Source organism: Enhydra lutris, unplaced genomic scaffold (genome assembly GCF_002288905.1).
Source record: "Enhydra lutris kenyoni isolate GAN:26980312 unplaced genomic scaffold, ASM228890v2 scaffoldscaffold42, whole genome shotgun sequence".
In the NCBI taxonomy this organism is placed as follows: Eukaryota; Metazoa; Chordata; class Mammalia; order Carnivora; family Mustelidae; genus Enhydra; species Enhydra lutris.
The window spans coordinates 11,142,437-11,161,424 of record NW_019154126.1 but is presented as its reverse complement, the minus strand read 5'-3'; the positions used below and the strand labels follow the sequence as shown (position 1 = coordinate 11,161,424).

Sequence of the window (18,988 nt, the reverse complement as noted above, 5' to 3'; positions counted from 1 at the left end):
AGGGTTGCTCTGAATCATTTGAGTTCCCAAATTCTCATGGGTCCCACTTACATGTCTTGCATGGCACTTGTGCTCTGTTGATGAAGAGTGCCCATAAAGGGAAGAGAAAGGGCATGGGATTGAAGACTAGGGGACAGAAGAAAAGAGAGGGCAGCACACAACACCCCTCATCTGTCACAGTCCACCCCTTCTTGGGGAGAGTGACGTCCAGAAAATGTCTGAACCAGAGCCTGAAATGTTTCCTTCATGGTCTTACAGATAAGGTCCCTGACCTCATGAGGCTTAGATGCCGGTGGAAAACAGGCCATAAACAATCATGTTGTTAAGCAAGGCAGTGTCAGAGAGTGGTAAGTGACAAGACAGAGCCTGTGACCTGACAGGGGCCAGTGGCTGCTTGTGAGCCTCGGGTTAGGACTCGCTCTGTGCTGATGTGTAGTTGAGACTCGAGTCATGCTGCATGAAGGGTGCTGTGAATCTTGATTGCCTCTAGTTTGGGGCTGAGCTCCAAGTTCAAGTGCCTTCTCTGGTTCAGGAGCATACTGTACCTTATATCCTGGTGTTTCCTTAGGGCTCAGACTTTGTGAATGATGGTCCTGGCGAGGACTTTGGCTCACTGTTCTCCTGGCCTCTAGAACAGCACCAGGCACATTCTACGTGTTCAACACACACATGTTGAATGAATGAATGGAGTCACCTCCACACCCTAACGCACCTGTCATTCTTCTCCCAAAGGCGCCTCTCCGTGCTCCCTACCTTAAGGAGCACAAAGGACCCTGAGGTTCCCCAACCAGAGCTCCTCCCTAGAGCTGCACTCCCCTTTCTACCCCAGGCTAGTCCTGTTGGATCTCTCCTGCTCAGGCATTCAGGGCTGTGTCCTCATGGCAGCTTGATCTAACGCTAGCTATTCCAGCAGCTTCTTAATGGGACTCCCTACTTGAGGCTCGCCTGTGCCCAGTCAGTGTACCCTATCTCAGCCAGACACATCAATATGTTCTATGAATCTGATCAAGAGCCTTAGGGTGACTCAGGGGCCCTCACGACCTCCCACCCCTGCCCTGTTGTCTTCCCAGTTTCTTGGGATGGTCTGCATGGCCTGGCATATTTGGTCTGGGGCCGACCTCCCCAGTCTTGGCCCTCACTGCTCTGTCCCTTGCTTCCAAGCGTCCCTGCCGGACTGATCCAATGCAGCACCTGCCCACAGTGGGTGTATAGTGAACGGCTGAGCTGGGCACGAGGTGCCCCTGGGGAATGAGCCAGTGACTGCTCCCAATCACGCTGTGAGGCCAGGCCTGTGGAAGGGGAGGCAACGGAGGAAGTCTGTGAGCTTTCTGTCTGTGGGGATGGGACATGGTCCCCTTCCCGGTGACACCTCCCGTGGTGCACCTGGGCCCCTCACACTGCCCTGGAGAGCCCTTTAGGGCTGTCCGTTGGGTGACAAATGTGTGGGAGCAAGGGCATCCTAGGGCCTTGGGCCACCGCATCGTGGCAGTTGGGGCCGGCTGGTGTCAGTCTCCCAGCTTCTAGGAGGCGTGGGGATGTGAGAGCCTCCGGTCGGCTGGAGTTCGGGTTTTCTTGTTCTTGCAAGTGCCTCGCCCTGCTGCCTTCTCACCCTCGATCCAGCTGCTTTCTTCTGTGGCAGCTGCAGAAGAGCTCGGGGCCCTCCCAAGTAGGGCCCCAGAACCAGACCCCGAAGAGAGGCCAGGAGAGAATGGACAGACCAGCCTGGGTGCGCTCCAGGCCGGGGAGCATTGGGGTGGGGTGGGGGCCATGAGAGGCAGCGCCCTCCCGTGTTCAGAGAGGAGAAGAAAGCGATTATGTTGGACCAGCCACTTTGCATTAAAGAAGACTGATTTGTCCTTCTGATGTGTTGTTTCCATAGAAGCAGGGCTTAACCTTTTAAGTGAAGATTATAAAGCTACCTATTTCATTTAAAATTAGGCTTCAAGCCTATCCGTACTTAATGCTCCAGTGGTACAAGGGGGACTGGTTGCAGCCATTCACGGGGACTGCCAGGCAGAGCCTGTGACTTTCTGTGTTTGAAGACACTCTTTCTGGGGGCGATCTAGTTTATTTATTTATTTTTAAAAATTAGCTTCCTAAGGAGATGTAACCCTCTGTGTAAGATCACCCAAGTATTAATAAATACCTTTTAATTAATGATTAGCCCTGACTCCTCTTCATAAGCACAGGAGGACTGGCACACAGGCACGAAACAGGCATGTTCAATTAAAGTAATTTATTGTATTCTTCTGGAACGGACATAAAGAGCATCTTGGGAATTGATATCACAACACAATGTTATTCACCATTTCACAACTAGCCTTGTGTTGAAATTCTTTTTAAAGAACATAGTAATTTTAAAAAATCTAAATATTTACATGTTAATAAAACATATATACAGAAGATTGAGACATCATCCATAGATAATGGAATTTTTTTTTTTTTTACTAAGAAAGCCTATAAAAAGGATTTCTGAATAAAGTCTGAACAGTAGTCACAGTAAGTAAACACAAATACAATTTTAATGTACAAAATATGATTTTACTGTTACAGTTTTGTGATATGTATTTCCAATTTGTGGATGCATTGCACATACTTGTAAGTTGAGCAGTACCCCCCCCTCAAGTATTGAAAAATCCAAGCTGTCACCCAGTCTTGGAAGGAAGTGCTTTCGAAGGTTTGTGACGCGTATTTAACAGATCCCACAGTGGTAAGGTAAATGTTTCTCCCTTTATTAGCAACACACTCATCTCACTGTAATAGAGTTGAAAGGTCACTAATTAATCTTTTCAATTCCCTTGAGAAATATCTCCTGCTGAGGGGCAAAAGACAAATTTTAAAACACACGTTGTGGAAAAACAAAAGCCCTGAATGCAGAACTTCATCAGGCCACTTGATGACCAGTGGGACCAGTTTCAGGGAAGGGATTCCTAACTGGCCTAGAAATGTAAAAGGCTAATAACTACAGGACGAGACGGAAACCGTTTCTCTGAACCTTCCTTGTAACTTCAGAAATAAGACAAAAGACACACGGATAAGAGATGGAGCTCTCCAGCAGTGAGGTGGATTCCGCAAGCCACGCCTGCGACCAGCTTTGTCACATTTCAGGGACGCCTCCTAGCTCTCATCTTTGGCTGATGAGCTGGTCTTTGGTGGCACTCCGCATCGCCCCCAAGCTCAGGGGGAGCGGCTTGGCGTGTTACGGCACATATCCCCTGGACAGGGCGGCTCTACAAGAACTCGGAGCTCTAATGCTCTATGACTCATAAAACAAGTGCTAGGGAAATGACAGCCATTCTCTCCCTCTCTGGCTCGGCCTGGCTACAGACCCAATTTCTTTCTGGCCGATTTTTGGCCTTTGGGTCAAGTGCCAAAGACTTTATGGTAATTTAATTATACAGTGAATGAGATCTACGTGCAATGTTTCTAAGTAAAACGATATTTTTAAAATTCACCATCTTTTTGGAGAAGGGATGTGGAGGTAAATATTTCTGTAAAATAAATACCCACATGGCAAGATATCTCTTCAGTGTAAACCCTTATTTTCATATGTTGGTTTCATACGAAGCAGAGGGCGAGCGTCCTAAGAGCCAAATAAAGTATTAAGTCCCTTTGTGGCTGGTTGTCCAAAACCCTGGACCCTGCAGTTTAAAATCCTCTGTGAAAACAGTTGTCGGGTATCATGTGGGTCACTGGTTACTTTGAGTTCCTTGCCTTTTAGTTATTTTGTCACTGTGTTGATACAATCTTTGTGAAATGTCCTTCTTTCCTTGGAGTTCCTAGATCATTTGCACTTACTCAGTAACAAATGGCTATCTTTGGAGGAAATTATGTCACAAATGATTTCATCTACTAGGTCAGAGCTCTCCTGTCCCTCAAAACAACTTTTTCATCTTCGAAGCAGCTGAAGGCCTAATTAATGTTGGCCTTCCTAACTGCTCCCCAAGGCTGGGAAGAGCTGTTTTCCTTTATTCTGCATCTAAGCAGTGCACATGAAAATAAATACGCTTCAAAACTCCATATATTCACATTGAGCTTATGAAAAAAAAAAAAAAAACGAGAGAGAGCTGCTGCTTTTTAATGAACAATGAACTCACTGGTCTGATGCCAGAATTTTGAAAGGAATGAGTTAACTCTCAAAATGATTTCTAAAAATCTTAACACCAAATTGGAGGCTTGATTATCACACACAACAAAGTATATGACAACTATTCAGATATGACGGGAAAACTTCACAGAACGCCCACACTTTGCAGGAACCTGAAATGCTACGTGGATCTTTGAAGGAATTCAACAGAACAGTTACGTGTGCTAATGAACAGTGTCACTAAAAGGAAAGTCTAGGCAGTGAAATCTGGCTCTGTGTCTTCCGTGTTTTCTCTCCTGGTGTCAAATATATGACCTACAACAGAGACAAGACAATGAAGGGGGGCAGCTTCTCTAAAGGGGAGTCGCACACTTTTCTATGACTGGGCAAGAGGCAAGGAGGCTGGGCGGCTGGAGAACCTCACTGGTGAAGTATTGGCTTCACATTTAAATCACTGATTTTTCAGCCAAGGCTTTAGTTGTGAGCCATTTTAGCCCCTGGAGATTTGTACTGATTATTTTTACAGGAAAGTCCATGACACTGTGTCACTATTAGAGCATGTCCACACAGTGTTCAGGATAAGAATAGGGCTAAATAAAATAGGGTTTACCTGTAAGAGAGAACATGATGCAGCCATTAAAATAATGTGTACGAATATTTGTGAAAAGTGGACAATGTTTGTTATGTTAAAAAAAAAGGGAGAAAAACTCTCAGGAAACAAAAATTTTATGTAGTTGGGTGTCCGATGAGTAAATAAAAAAGTCTGGGGGAAAAATACCCATTAATGGCTGTCTCTGAATGGTAAAACTAATTTAAATTTTCTTTTATGTCTGTTAAGTGTTTAGAAGTATGTAAAAGATGGCCAATTTTGAAAAAAATTGCTAGGCCCAGGTGAGCTCTCTTCTCTCCTCTTTCAAATTAAGAAGTCTTCTTTGTCAATTTTAGAAAGCACTGTTTTGATTTTACTTTCTCTGTAGTCCCCCCCCTCCCCCCCCGCCACCCTTGGCCTGCCTCACATGGGACCAGGCTTCCCCGAGGGCGGGCGTTTGTTCCCAGAACCTAACAGGGCTGAGGCGATCGAGACACACTAGTCTAACCAAGATGATCTATTTCCAATACTGTGACATTTGAGCACCAATCCGTGACTTCGTTTCCCCTTTTCTAAATTGATAAATGGTATTATTTATCATGCTGCTCAGTAACCTGTAGCAAACGTCAATAGACTAGTGAAAGACCTGGCCTAGTCCTCTGTGTCCGTCAGGACCTCACCACCTCGGGCAAGGTTCGAGAAAGAACTCCAGTAAGTGAGTTTTAAGGCAGAGGACTTCAGGTAGGCTTACAACGGACATTCTAACTGTGAAGACAGACAGTGGAATGGAATCCTAAAGGGATTAGCACATCCAGTGACTCTTAAGATCTTTAGGAAACATGCAGAGAAAAGCTGGCTTTGGCTTAGGTATAAGAAAGCTACGCGGTGTAAGGGCTGGAAGTCGAGAGGCCGGGGGTCCGGCCGGGCCACCAACCAGCTGGGAGACCTTGACAGAGTCATTTAGTGTTTCTGGGCCTCAGGCTTTTTTACCTGTAAAATAAAAGGACTGGATAAAAAGAAGGGAGGGGACTAGATGATCTCTAACGTTCCTTCTTTCTCAGATTCCTTGAAATTCTTTTCAGTTCCGTGAGGTGTTTCTACCATCCCGGGTTCAATTTCCTCATCTGAAACATCTCTCTGCCTCCATCTTCAGACAGGAAAACGCAAAGGTATTATTTCAAGGGGAATGGCTTTCGAATAATAATAGCAGTACTGCTAATAATCACAAAGCCCACAGTGTCAGGGAGATCGTAGGGAAGGGCAGCACTGTGGGCTCTGGGAGTGAAGGGGCTGGGGGAGCCGGGGAGGAAGGCTGGATGGCACAACCGGGACAGCGGGGATTCCTCCACACTGCCTCCTGAAATGCACGGTTTCATGCCGGCCGGTATCCTTCCTGTGTCTACTGGGAGCGGGCTGGGTGTGATCAGAACAAGGCTCATACGAGCTGTGCTGATGGACAAGGACACGATGGGAAGGAACAGTAGAGATCATGCATTTCAGTTATCTTAATTCATAAATGTGGAAATGTAGCCAAACAAGCAGTCTGATTGCCTTTCGTATGATGGCTGCACGCGGTAAGGGCTTGATGTAAGCAGAGCTTTTTTGCACGAGGGGCCGCAGTTCATTTATGTGCCCATCCATCTGTTCCTTAGCCATGGAGTACCCAAGCGAGCTGCGCGACATTTACACGGCCCGGCTTTCTCACAGTCCTGACCAGGGTCTGTCCCGCAGCTGGGAGCTCTGCTCTCCTTGCCTTCTCAGGACAGCTGCTCCCAGGGAGCACACGACCCAGCAGGGCTCCTACGAAGACTAGCTCCTCCACTTACATTTGCTAGATTTTACTTAAAACTTACCACCCTATATCCGGAGTTAGGCTTTTTAGAGTGTCTGGGTTTTATGGGCAGAAAATGGTCAGGTTGACTTTGCTGGGAGGTCAATAAAGAGTCAGGGAGTAAATGGTCACGTGGCTCAGGGATCAGACCCCGTCCTTCGGGCTCTCAGGTATAAGCAAACAGAGAGGCAGGAGGCCGGGGTCGGAGTCAAATACTATGAGGTCAGAATGATGTCTGTGGCTTCCCACTGCAGCAGATGCTGCCCAGAATGTTCTATCTGGCTGATCTGCTTCTAGGACCAGGAACTGGCAGCCGGGCTGGAGGGACTGGTCTGTTCATGCACTCGCACTATTCGCTGAGTGCCTGTTTCGTGACGAGCCACGACTGCCTCTCAAAACCCCTTTTGGGGGAGGTGGATGAGGACAGAATGGACATGAATTTCATCATAAAACCGGTGATCCTTGTTCTAGAAAGCAATATCGTTTCATGTAAAAGTCCTCTTAATGCCCACAGGTTTTGGGAGGCACAATGTTATGACACTAAGTTCTTAGGACTTGCTGTTCTGGGGCTCTTGAGAATGTGAGACAGTGTGAGAAAAACAGGAGCTTTTCAGACTCAGGGTAAAAATATCTCTGAACACAGGGCACTGAGAACCTCTGATTACTAGGGTCTGGGCCAGAAGCCGTTGCCTCAAGCATCTGCGTCTGTGACGTTACAAACATTTCCAATGCAAATATTTTCATGTGCTGCATTTTCCAGCGGGTGATGAAAATGTAAATGTGTTTTACCTGTTGGTGGTAGGGAAATGCTGTCCAGTCTTTCATCACCGTCAGCTACCTCTGCTGGTTACAAACATAAAACACAAATCTCATTAGTTTCAGGGAGCACATTCATTTTCCTGAATACAGTAATACAATTTAAAAACTCCAATAATGCATAATAGTTTCAACTTTCTCCCCCCCTTTCAGCTTCAGTTGGTTCACATTACATATTTTAGTACCAGTAGTTAAGTAAAGTATTTTTTAAGATAATGATATAACATCTTTTCTCCTGCATTGAATTTCTTTCTGGTATCTTATGAACCTTATTCTGTCAATCATTGATGATTTCAGTTCATTTTCCCTTGTTTGCCAAGGCTTAAATATCCACCTAGTATCTGGGGGGAATTGTTTCAATATGATGATGGAAGGATAGAAGTCAGTGAGTCCCTGTGCTAGAATTTTCCCTTGTCATCCCCAAAACCATCCCGGTGAGGGAGGCTTAGGAAATCCTGGAGACGAGCCTTTCTTTGGAGATGACTGGAAACTCTGATCCCAGAGCGGCCTGTCTAAAATTGAGTCATAAATTCAGTCATAAAATAAAGTCATCAATTCAGTCATAAAGAAAATCAGAAGGAGTAAGTGTATCTTCAAAAGATTCATCACGTCTGTGTTTTAAAATGCAAACCTTTGCTCATGCCTGATATGTTTTAATCTTCTTAAGAGTTTTCCAAAGGTATCTCCTTCAGTCACAGAGAACCTTCCACTAAGTACAAAAAAGAGAGTGCTCCCATGTCTCGTGATAAATGATGGGGTGATCGGGCTCCCCGACCTGCTGGGAACAGGTCAAGACATTTCGTCAGGGTCATTTGCTCCCTGCATCCCGAGGCTGGTTCCCTCTCACAGGGGTGTGTGAGGCCAGTCATGTGGGGGCTGCCATTTGCCATCGCGTTGGAATGTTGAGTGGGTGGGCAGCAAAAGTAATACTGAGCTCCTGCTTTTATTGCTGTGGCTTTAAACCCAATCAGGGGGGCAGATATGGCTGGGAACATTCCCCTCCGGTTCATGCTCTCACACCTTGTCCTCAGATAGCTACACCCTGACTGGCCTCAGTGAAAGACCCATTGTGTACCGACCCGCTGAATCCACCACAGAGAAAACGCTGAGAGGACACAGCAGTCAAGGCCAGGCTGGGCTGGAGAAGAGTTTCTGCTCTTCTCCTCTAAAATGATGCTGTAGGGGACTATTTAGTAACATAAAACATTCAATTGAAGTGTGAGGATAAATGAGAAGATTAAAAATCTTTAAATAAGCTTATAGACAAAATACAGGACATACTAAAATGTTAACAGTGTCTCCTTCTGGAGGAGAGGCTTTTAGGCATTTAAAATTTTGTTCTTTGGGTTTTTAAAATTGTAAATATTTATGAAATGATGAACATACATTATCTTTATATTGAGAAGACACCATTTTCTTCTAATTGGCCTGAGTGAATTTGATTAGGGAGATGAACTACATGGTAGTCCTTTCACTGCCTAGGATTTAAAAAATTTTTCAGTAATAATACCAATAATAGCAACAAGAGCCACCACCGTTTATTAAATGTTTACCATTTACTGAACATTTGACATACGTCGTGTCATTTAACTTTTAGAAAATCCTACAAGGGAGGTCAGTTAATATGCCCGTTTTGACAAAGGAAACAACTAGAGGTTAAGAGACTGAGGTAATACAGGGCAGCTGGCTGGCTCAGTTAGAAGAGTGTGTAGCTCTTGATCTCAGGGTCATGGGTTTGAGCCCCCGCTGGGTACAGGGATTACTAAAAATAATAATAATGATGATGATAATAATAAACTTAACAAAAAGAGAGAGAGAGATGAAAGGACTGTAGCTAGTAAGTGGCCAAGGCTGTGAGTCAGGTTCATGCCTGGGCTCTTAATCTCTTTGCTGTTAACAGTCCAGACATATACTGTCTGCATCACTGTGAGCTAATTTTTAAAATCTCCAACTTCTAGTTCATTTTATATTTTAGTTACTTTCTCTACATGTATAATTACTTTCTCTTTAGTTATAACAAAATCCCACCCCTTTGCAATTTAACCATCCCTATTTTTTAAAAACCAGGCCTATGCAGTCCTGTGCTCTTGTAAAAACAAAATGTGGGGCACCTGGGTGGCTCAGTGGGTTAAAGCCTCTGCCTTCGGCTCAGGTCATGATCCCAGGGTACTGGGATCGAGCCCCGCATCAGGCTCTCTGCTCAGTGGGGAGCCCGCTTCCTCCTCTCTCTCTCTGCCTGCCTCTCTGCCTGCTTGTGATCTCTCTCTGTCAAATAAATAAATAAAATCTTTAAAAAAAAATGTATACATCTGAAAAATATACAAATTATTGTATGCAAATTAGTGTCTGCTGGCTACACGAACAGGGCCAAGTGACACGGCTGAAGAACACGGCTGTGTTCCTTAAATTTAATTATAACATCTGTCTGTACCAACAAACTCATAGTCTTTCTTCTCAGGTGACAGTCAAGTTGTGAAATTTAGAAAAGATTGAGCAAGTTCAATAAAAATTTAATAGCAGTGACAGCTTTGCTCTTAGATCTAACACAAATAAAAAACTGTGGTTGCAAGCTCGGAGGAAATAACCTAATGAAAATGATTAAAAATCTACACCGAGAAAGGAATCATTCCAGTTACAAGAGGAAATTATTACATGGGAGGAGAGCCCCTGATGAATTTTTTTTTTTCTTTCTTTCTTTCTTTGACAGAGAAAGAAATCACAAGTAGGCAGAGAGGGGAAGCAGGCTCCCTGCTGAGCAGAGAGCCCGATGCAGGGCTAGATCCCAGGACACTGAGACCATGACCTGAGCTGAAGGCAAAGGCTTAACCCACTGAGCCACACAGGCGCCCCCCTCAATGAATTTCTACTCAGTCTTACAGAACCACTTTTCAGATCTGTGTGGGGCACTTCTCTTTCCTGGAGGCAGGGTGGGCTTCCTTCAGCAGCAAGCCAATGAGCTCGCCCCGTTGGAGTCTGTGCCTAATCCCAGGAACTGCACCAAATATGGTAAATAAGGTTGAAGATGTGGAACATCTATGGGACAATGTTCGTATGATCATTTGGACAGAGAATAATCAAGACAAAAGAACATGTGTGGGAGCAACATTGATCTAGGACTCTCAGTTGCTATCAGCCTCAGGAAATCTGGGCAAGGGTCCCACTTTGGTGCCGCTTGAGAAGAATGAAGTGTAACAATATTTAGTGAAACTAGAAGGGAAAGGCTATTTGGCAGGTCACCGCTGATGTGCTGTGCCTTGGTATAGTTTGGTCTGTAGGTCAGGGCTGGTTTCGCCCTGGAACCACATCCCCCTTGTCAGATGCAGAAGGGACCTACCGAGAAGGCAGAGGTATGCCAAGGTGCCCACCACAAACAGCTAGGCAGATGTGAAGATGCCCTCAAGCCAATACAGGGATGACGAGGGAAGGGGCAGACACCATCTGAGCCTGTGAGAGGCTCCGGCAGGAAGGGAAGGGTGGGGGAGCGGTCCACACTTTGGACCCCATTCTGCACAAGCAGGCGTGCATCTGTGCAATGTGTGTGTCCTCGTGAATTACTAATACAGATGCCAGGATGGTTAAGAAATGTGCTCACTGGCCAGTCTGTGGGAAACAGAAGCAGGAACATGGAGGAAAGTCCCCACTATGTGCAAGTGTGTTTGCTGAGGGGAAGCAGGGAAGGGAATGGAGACCAGAGCTCATCCTAATTGGTCTCAGCATCTGACAATGGGGCGGGGCGGGGGGGGGGATGTGCTTCTGGATAAAAGATACAGCACGAGGGAAACAAAATTTTTTAAATCAAATATAAATTTATATCAAGATCAACTTTTTCCCCAACCAGCTTACAAGTGGATTTTCCTTTTTCTTTGTAAAAACAAACAAACAAAGAAACAAAACCCGCCAACTATATGTTGAAGATGTTTCCACACTACCTTACAACAAGGAAACAAAATTTAAACCAAACTTCCTATTTTAGTCATGTGGGCCGTTCCCAGTTGAAAGATACAATTCATCTGAGTAAATGTGGAGACCCAGTTGGCTCAATGAAGGGATTCAGGAATCGGGCAGCATCCCATCCAGCAAAGAGGAGCTCCAAAGGGCTCCGGCAAAGCATGAAGGTTTTAAAAGGAGGAGAAAGTCATCAACAGAAGAAAGGATTATTGTGGGTAAGGTCACCTTCCTTTGGGGACAGAAGGGTCTTAGTAGGTAGATTACTTCATCTTGCTCGGGGAGACGGAGAAGGTCCATGTGACCGATTACTTTATTAGAGCTAACCCCCAAATCCCTGACTGACCAGTTAGGAGTACATTCCCGGGGGAGGTTGAAAGTCCAGTCAGATTAGGGACGACGCCCCCTTCTGGTGATGCGGCCTGGCACAAGAGACTCCATTTTGAGCCTGTGAGTTTCCTTTTAACACCAGAAAGGCTGTTTCTGTGTCTCTGAAGATGGCTTTCCACAATACACTCTGTATACTCGATACCCTCCCTACTTTTCATGTCTTCTACTTTCAGAGGTTCCTCTTCAGACTTAAACTTTTCAGGTTCCCCAGGACTACAGGTCCCCTTGTAGTCCTTCTCCTCAGCTAGAGACACGTGTTCTGTAACACAAAGCCCCTTTCCTCCTTCCTTGGAGTTGCTCTGTCTTTCCTGAATTAGCAGTATTGGTACTCTGGATTCATACAGTTCTTTTTCCCCAAGCTTCCAAGTTGCTCCAAGTATTTCTCCCATTTTCCCACTGCCTCCCGCCACCCCCTGTGGAGCAGGCAGGGACCAGGCAGCTTCTGCGGATTCTAGGTTGAGGAACAGAAGGGCACGCTTATGCTAACCCCCCTCAGGCTAGAGGTTGGTGGCATTCCTGGGACCAGTGTGTGGAAGCACCAGAAGGTAGTCAAGTGGCCGGGTCTTGGGTACTTTGGGCCTTTCCCTCTCTTTCGGGCTTACAGACTATTAAATTCAGGTTTCTTCGCTATGGCAAATTTTAAATTTCTCTCAGGCCTGACGATTCTCCTTAGCATCTCTGTTTTTTGGGCTTCAACAATTTCCTCAATAGGTAAACGAAGTTCCTATATATGTAAACAGTCCAGATTGCCAAGGCAGAATTTCGGCAACACAGGACCAATTAAATACTCACTAGCAAAGACACTATCCAGGCTTAATAAACGGAATGTCACTTGGGATATAAAACTGAGGAGATACAGCACCCAGCATGACATCAGTGCTCAGTTTGCTGTTTGGTCTACTGGGCATTTGTCTTTGATAACACCTGTCATTCAACTGTGACCCTTTCCCCCAACACTTTCCTGGAGGCTGAAGTAATAAAAGGGTCTTTGAGAGGCAAACAAAGCTGAGGCAGGCAGAAGACCTTTAGCATAAGAAGGAGTGAGAGACCCACTAGGGGAGTTAACCTTCCTAATTGTTATTCAGTGTGTCTACCTTGTGTGAGGTCAGGCCACTGTGACTATGAACCTTTGGGGGAGGAAGCGGGAAGAGAGGAAATCGGGAGAGGACTAAGGAGGTAGGGTGCAGAGAAGGAAATGGGAGAATGCGCTTGAGGAGGAGGAAGGAAGGGACACTCAAGGACGACCATGTGGGTGCCACAGGCGTCCCCTGGAGTTCTAGGGACCTCATCCCCAGGGACAGAGCTCAGTGATGCTGTCACCCTGTGGCTTCTGCGGGGCATGGAATAAGTATTTGAATGTCAAGTAAGGAACTAATAGAATAGTTTCCAGGATCTTACGTGACCAGGATGAGCTAAACAATAAGACCTTTTCGTTGTGATTATTGCCTCTTCTTTTCCACGGACTGATTTGTGGGTTTATTCAACAAATATTCTTGTGTACCCATGCTGTGCCACCCACTTGGGAGAGAAACACGACTCAGGTGCAGACCCTGCTCCTGGGGATCTCGTGGTCAGTGGAAGAGACAGGAGTGCCATTATTCTGGTGGCAGAAAGACCAGGGGCCACTTATCAAGGCTCCTGGAGGAAGTGTCCTTTAAGATCTGTGACAAGAGTAGGTGCCATTTCCCAGGGAGAGCCCAGCAGGTTTCACAACAGGGAGGCGTCTGGCGAGGCTGGGGCAGGAGAAGTGGGTGAGGAGGGTGGGGCTGGCTGTCAGGGATGCTGCCTGCCCTGCTGAAGGGGGGGTGTACTAGGGATTGTGTTTGGGGAAGACAAAAAGCTAGAGGAAGTACCTAATTCTCAGAGAGCGAAGTTTAGGGTCTCGGCACACAGCCAGTCTGGAGCGGCAAACCAGTGAGCCATCCATGGTGGGACGGGTCAAGTCCTGGGTGAGGCCTTAGAATAACAACAGCACCAAGAATGGAAAGCAAGCCATGGGGTTTCGGAGGTGTGCCCAGAAGGAGGCAGCGGCTGTGGACTAGACCGAAGGCAGTGTGGGAGAACAGGGAGGACAAGCAAAGACAGGGAGGCCCCAGAGCCCAGGGGAACAGACCCCATGGAATCAAATCAACAAGAAGGTCAAGTGGAGTGTTAATGTAAGCAGAGAACAAATGTGATCATCCCACGCGAATGCAGCGGGAGTTTCTGTACGGGGACGGGCAGAGGGCAAAAGGCAATGGGTTCTGAAGTGAGCAGGGACAGGGAAGCCGACTCTGGCAGTGCCAACCCTCTGGGAGGAAATCTGACCAACGTCATCCAGGAGAACGAGACGGTGGTGGTTTTAAGAAATGGCAGGGATAGGGGCACCTGGATGGCTCAGTCGTTAAGCGTCTGCCTTCGGCTCAGGTCATGATCCCAGGATTCTGGGATCGAGCCCCGCATCAGGCTCCCGGCTTGGTGGGAAGCCTGCTTCTCCCTCTCTCACTCCCCCTGCTTGTGTTCCCTCTCTCACTGTGTCTCTCTGTCAAATAAATAAGTACAATATTTAAAAAAAAAAATGGCAGGGATAAACGAATAGTTCTGCTTTGTTTGGGGTTGGCAAAGGGAAGGAGGATCAGGGCCTGAACATTTTTTGAGCATTACCTGTTGGCTTTATATTAGTGGCAATACTTACACGGTCTAATTCCAACTCTGAAAACAGCCCTAAGGCAGGTATTAGCCTCATTATATAAACAGAGAGCCTGAGGCTCAGAGAAGGTCCCAGGAATTTGGAAATGGCAGATGGGAGCTAGGAAGTCAGACCTGTTCTTCCCAGTGCTCCCCTGCTGAGTTTATTTGCGGTGATTTGTAGATTAAGAAAAAGAAGGCAGAGTAAAACGAGAGACCCCGGGGAAGGGCGAGTGTATCATTTATTCATTATCCAAGCCTGGAAACCTGCGCAGGCACAAAGGGCGTTAGTAGCAGTTACGCTGGGACAACAGGAGCAGAGGGGACTGCCGGGCAGGGCGGGCTGCCTGGGCCCCTGACCTAGGACACCCCCTCCCCAGTGCTGCTGCCCACAGGCACACTGGTTTTGTTTATGGAGACATTTACGTATGACGTATGTCTGGAACCTCGTGATGCAGGCTTATCTTTCTGTCCCTTCATGATTGAGACACTGAGGACTGGGAAGCTGGAGTGACTTGCCCGGGGTCCAGGGCTGGTGAAGAGCAGAGGAGAGACCTGAACGCCAGGTCTGGACTCCACTACAACTTACTGCCTGATGCAACGCTACGTTTCTACCGACGACAAATACCAGTCGTCCACTGCTGTTTATGGAGAGCATCAGTTCGTATAAAAGGAAGCGAATGGGAAAAAAAAAAAAAGAGGAAGGGAAAGTTTTAATTAAAAATAAAATTATCTACAGCTAAATACTGTAGAGTCCTGATAGCTACTTTATGGAAGAGAGCTGTAAGGTTTTTCACCCTGAAGACATACTTGGTCCCTTGCCGCCCGTGTCTCGCTGCATCGAGCATGTTCCCAGCCTGAGCTGGGGGGCTCCCCACTGGGGACTGGTCACTGTTCCCAGTATGCTGTGAGTGCACCTAAGTGACCCAGAGACCCAGGCCCCTGTGTGTGTGCTGCTGTTCTCGGGGCCTCCGTACCAGCCAGCTGTGCAGTGGTCAGCATCTGGAGCTTGGCTCCCACACTTGCGTGCTCTGCTAGAGGAGCATGGAGGCTCTTAGCGGGCCAGGCGTCCTGAGGTTTGATGGGAATTGTTTGTTTGTTTAAAAAATAACGTCTAGAGGTTTGTGGCCTCCTAGAGATGATGATTCTTACATGATGGCAGAAAACTGATCTCAAAGGAATTCTTCACTGGTAAATTGGCCCACTATCATTTGGGACTGCAAATCACCAAATCTAAGTAGTCCTAGTTCAACTGGTATTCTTGTTCCTGGGTAAAATCATCTCCAGACTGCCAAAGCCCGATTTGAAAAAATATCTATGCAACTTAAAATCCCTTTGTCCATTTCATGCAGTGTTTCTGGTAGGAGGATTTTTTTTTTTTATACACCTCAAGCAGCTGGTACTTTTTAATAAAGTCATGCAGATCCAAACAAAACTCAACAGCAAATAGAAGTGGATCATAAAAGAGAGACCTTGCTTCACAGGTAAGACACACAAGGCCACGAACAAGATAAGTAACCTTCTTCATTCATACTAGTAAAAGTAAATGGCCTGATGTAATTTTTACTGTTTAACCTTCAGGTGAATTTCAGAACTCACTCAAGTAAGACTTTAAAATGCAAAATCACAGCACCTTCTCCAGAGCTTTTCCTTCAAAAGACAAAAGACAGAAAGCGCCCTAGAGCAGAGGAATTGTACTTTGCCGCATCTAAGAATTCAGGAAAGGGCTGATGGTGATGATTCTTTTCCTGCAACTGATTCATACCTGAGCCTCTTTTTAACCTTCTTCTGGCCAGTTTGATTTGATCCTGCAGAATCTGTACCCAGTCTCTCGGGCCAGGAAGTTTATCCACGTGGTTAGCCGTACAGTATTTTTCTGTGAAGACTGAGAGAAAATATGAAATATTGTTAAATACTTTCATAAATAAGCCACGCAGATCTGAAATAGGAATATATCCCAAAAAGAAAAAAAAATGTGTTTTTCTAAAAGTGGGTATCTTCAACGTCTATACTACGTTCCTTTGGTAAAGATGGAGGCTGGCAGGACCCCCCTCACTGGATGGTGCCTCAGGATGTAGCTGGCCATAGAACATGAGTAGATCTAATGGAACCTCTCTTTCTATTTGTTCCACGTGCATGTACATGTGTCTTACGGGCAGAGAAGAAAAAGCTTCCTCTGGGTCTGCTGGCGCCATGACAGAATTCAGCCAATGGATTAGTACTGTTGGTAAATTGAATCTCGGGCAAGATCAAACAAAATCGAATGCCAGATGACACAAAAAGATGGCATTCTCACAGTGTTTCCCTCTAACTCAGTCAACACTCAAACAAGAAAGCAGGTGTGTCTTAGAGTCTAGGCAGTACTAGGAGTCAGCCTCTGGTGTGTGGTGCTTGCACCTGGGAGAGTGGTGTATGGGGAGCTACGGAGGGAGCCGTGATGGGACACAAGGGAGGCGGGCCAGTGGCCCTCTGAAAGGCACGCAGTGTGTGGCAGCCCATCCCAGTGCTGCGGTGGACAGTCCCGCTTCCCTCCGCTCCTGGGCACTGTCATACCCTCATCTGTGCAAGGACAAGACCTGGTATGTGTCAGCTCCTCTGCTTTTGTGGTATTTAAAATACTGGCAGTTTTAATGTTTTAAAGGTTTCTTTTAAAAAGAAAGGGCAAGGGGAACTGTTGCAGATTCCACTCTCTACAACTGTAAAACTTCTACTGAACGAGAAAGAAACACTTCATCAGAATAAGAAAAGCTGATTGCGCTAAATACGACCGAAGAGGTTCCATATCCATCACCCAAAAAAAAGTTCATTCAAATAAAAGAACTACTTCAAAAGTCTCTGTAGATAAATGGACAGAGTGTGCCTAGGAGACTCGGCAGTCAATACATAAACCAAAGAATTGCAGAACACACTTTATATCACTACATTAGGGAAACGACATTAAAAAGCTAATACTTAATACGGATACAACAGTGGGGACCAGACCCATTCAAACATTAGAGAGCAGGCGGCGGGGGTGACTGGACCTGGTAGATATGGGAGAAACGACACATTTGAGGGAAAGGCGTGCTGTGCTGGGTTTGGTTTGGGTCGGGCTGATTTCGGGTGTCTGCAAAGCACCCACGTGGGGATGGCTAGCCGCTACTTGACATGGAAGCCTGCGGCTCAGGGAAGGGGTCCAGGCAGAAGATACGGATCCAAGGGGCGCATACCTATAGGTGGTAGTTAGAAATGAGAAAAAAATGTTGACCAGGAGAGCATACGGAGTGAAGAGAGTACCAGGTCAAGCCCAGAGCCAGACAGAACCCCAGATGGAAGGAGATGAAGGCACAGGACTAGCGAAATCCGGGGAACCGAGAAGTGTGGTCTGTAAAGACCAGTGAGGGGCGCTAAGGAAGACAAGGGACAACAGTCTGAAGTACAGAAGGGAGGGTCAGGCACAGCGCTTTGCTAGGTGTCACTGGAGCCCCTCAAGGGAGAGGTGGTGCGGCCACAGATGACATTCCAGAAACACCAGGTCAGTGGGGGAAGAAGAAGAGGGGCCAGGATGGGGGAGGGCTGTAGGCGGAAAAGATGTGAGCATGGTTTCCATTCTGGAGAAGGCAGGAGCCAGAATGGGTTGCAGGGGAGGGGTTGCCCTCCAACAGGAGGAAGACTCTCCCCTCTGAGCCCAGAGGGAGTGGGAGCTGGGGTGGACCTAGAAGTGGTCTAGGTTGGAACAGTCACTCCTGAGACCTCAGTGACTCAGTGGCAAAGGGTAGGGAGAGTGTGGGGAATGTCTGGCATTGTCTCTGAGAAGAAGAGGAATAGGACAGAGGTAGACCAAGGACGTGAGCACGGCAAGTCAAAGAGAAGCCTACACGCTTGTGGTGGCAACAGTCCTGTGGCAGCCTGCAGCTCGGGGCTAGGAGTGGTGCCACTGGATGGCAGTTTTGGCCCAAGTCAGGATTCTGCTGGATGGTTTCGGCAGGAGGACAGGGACAGAAAGCTCTTGCAGATGCCAGTGAGATTCTATTACCTCTGTTTTCTTCACTCCCCCACCCCGTCCCCCAATCTGGGGAGGAAGCAAAGCCAGAAAAAGGCTCAGACGCTTGGAAAAAAATCTCTGGGGATCCAGGGAATGGAATCAGTGGGGTTGGCAAGGAGGTGTCATAGAGTAAGGGCAATTGAGAAAGTCATGCTGGAGTAGACGACATCCATGGGGGAGCGGTTCTGTATGAGAATGCTGAGGTGTGGTCACAAGGGACTGGGTCTGGACATGATGTGGCTAGGGGTCAGGATCTTTCATGAGGATCGTGGAGTCACTCAAGGTGCCAGCAGGACCTGAGAGGGAGAGGAAGGCGTGTAGCTGTGGTAAGAGCCTTGATGGAAAGGGTCCACTCCAGCCCCCACCAAGCAGAGGAAGGGAGACGATTAGAAAGCAGGGCTGAGGATGGGGGAGAATGTCAACCAGGTCATCTAGTATACGGCCTGTGGGCATGAGCAAGCCCTGTGGACTCTACTCTCTACTCAGGAGGGAGGCAGATGCCGTGCTATTCCCAGGGGTAGGTGTGTCCTTGAATCTCCTATGCCAGATTGGAGACCATTTCAAGGGTCCTCATGTATCTTGTCTCCCTCAAAGCACTGACAATAGTGCCCTGTACTGAGCAAGAGGTCAATAAATATT

At 46.9% G+C, this 18,988-nt stretch overlaps 1 protein-coding gene across 2 annotated transcripts in view; it reads right to left on the bottom strand.

Annotated features, from left to right (window-relative positions):
- Positions 1–5,615: 5,615 nt before the first annotated feature.
- LOC111155581 (BEN domain containing 7) overlaps positions 5,616–18,988 on the bottom strand; it is a 75,571-nt gene continuing 62,198 nt past the window's right edge. Inside the window, exons 7-9 of one of the 2 annotated variants that reach the window (XM_022515829.1) lie at positions 16,091–16,210; positions 7,297–7,350; positions 5,616–5,666 (exon numbers count right to left, since the gene is read on the bottom strand). In XM_022515829.1, coding sequence (XP_022371537.1) covers positions 5,653–5,666; positions 7,297–7,350; positions 16,091–16,210 — 188 coding nt within the window. In that variant the 3' untranslated portion in view covers positions 5,616–5,652. Of the gene's footprint in view, positions 5,667–7,198; positions 7,351–16,090; positions 16,211–18,988 lie in introns of those variants that run through there. The other variant, XM_022515828.1, reaches the window with a different exon arrangement.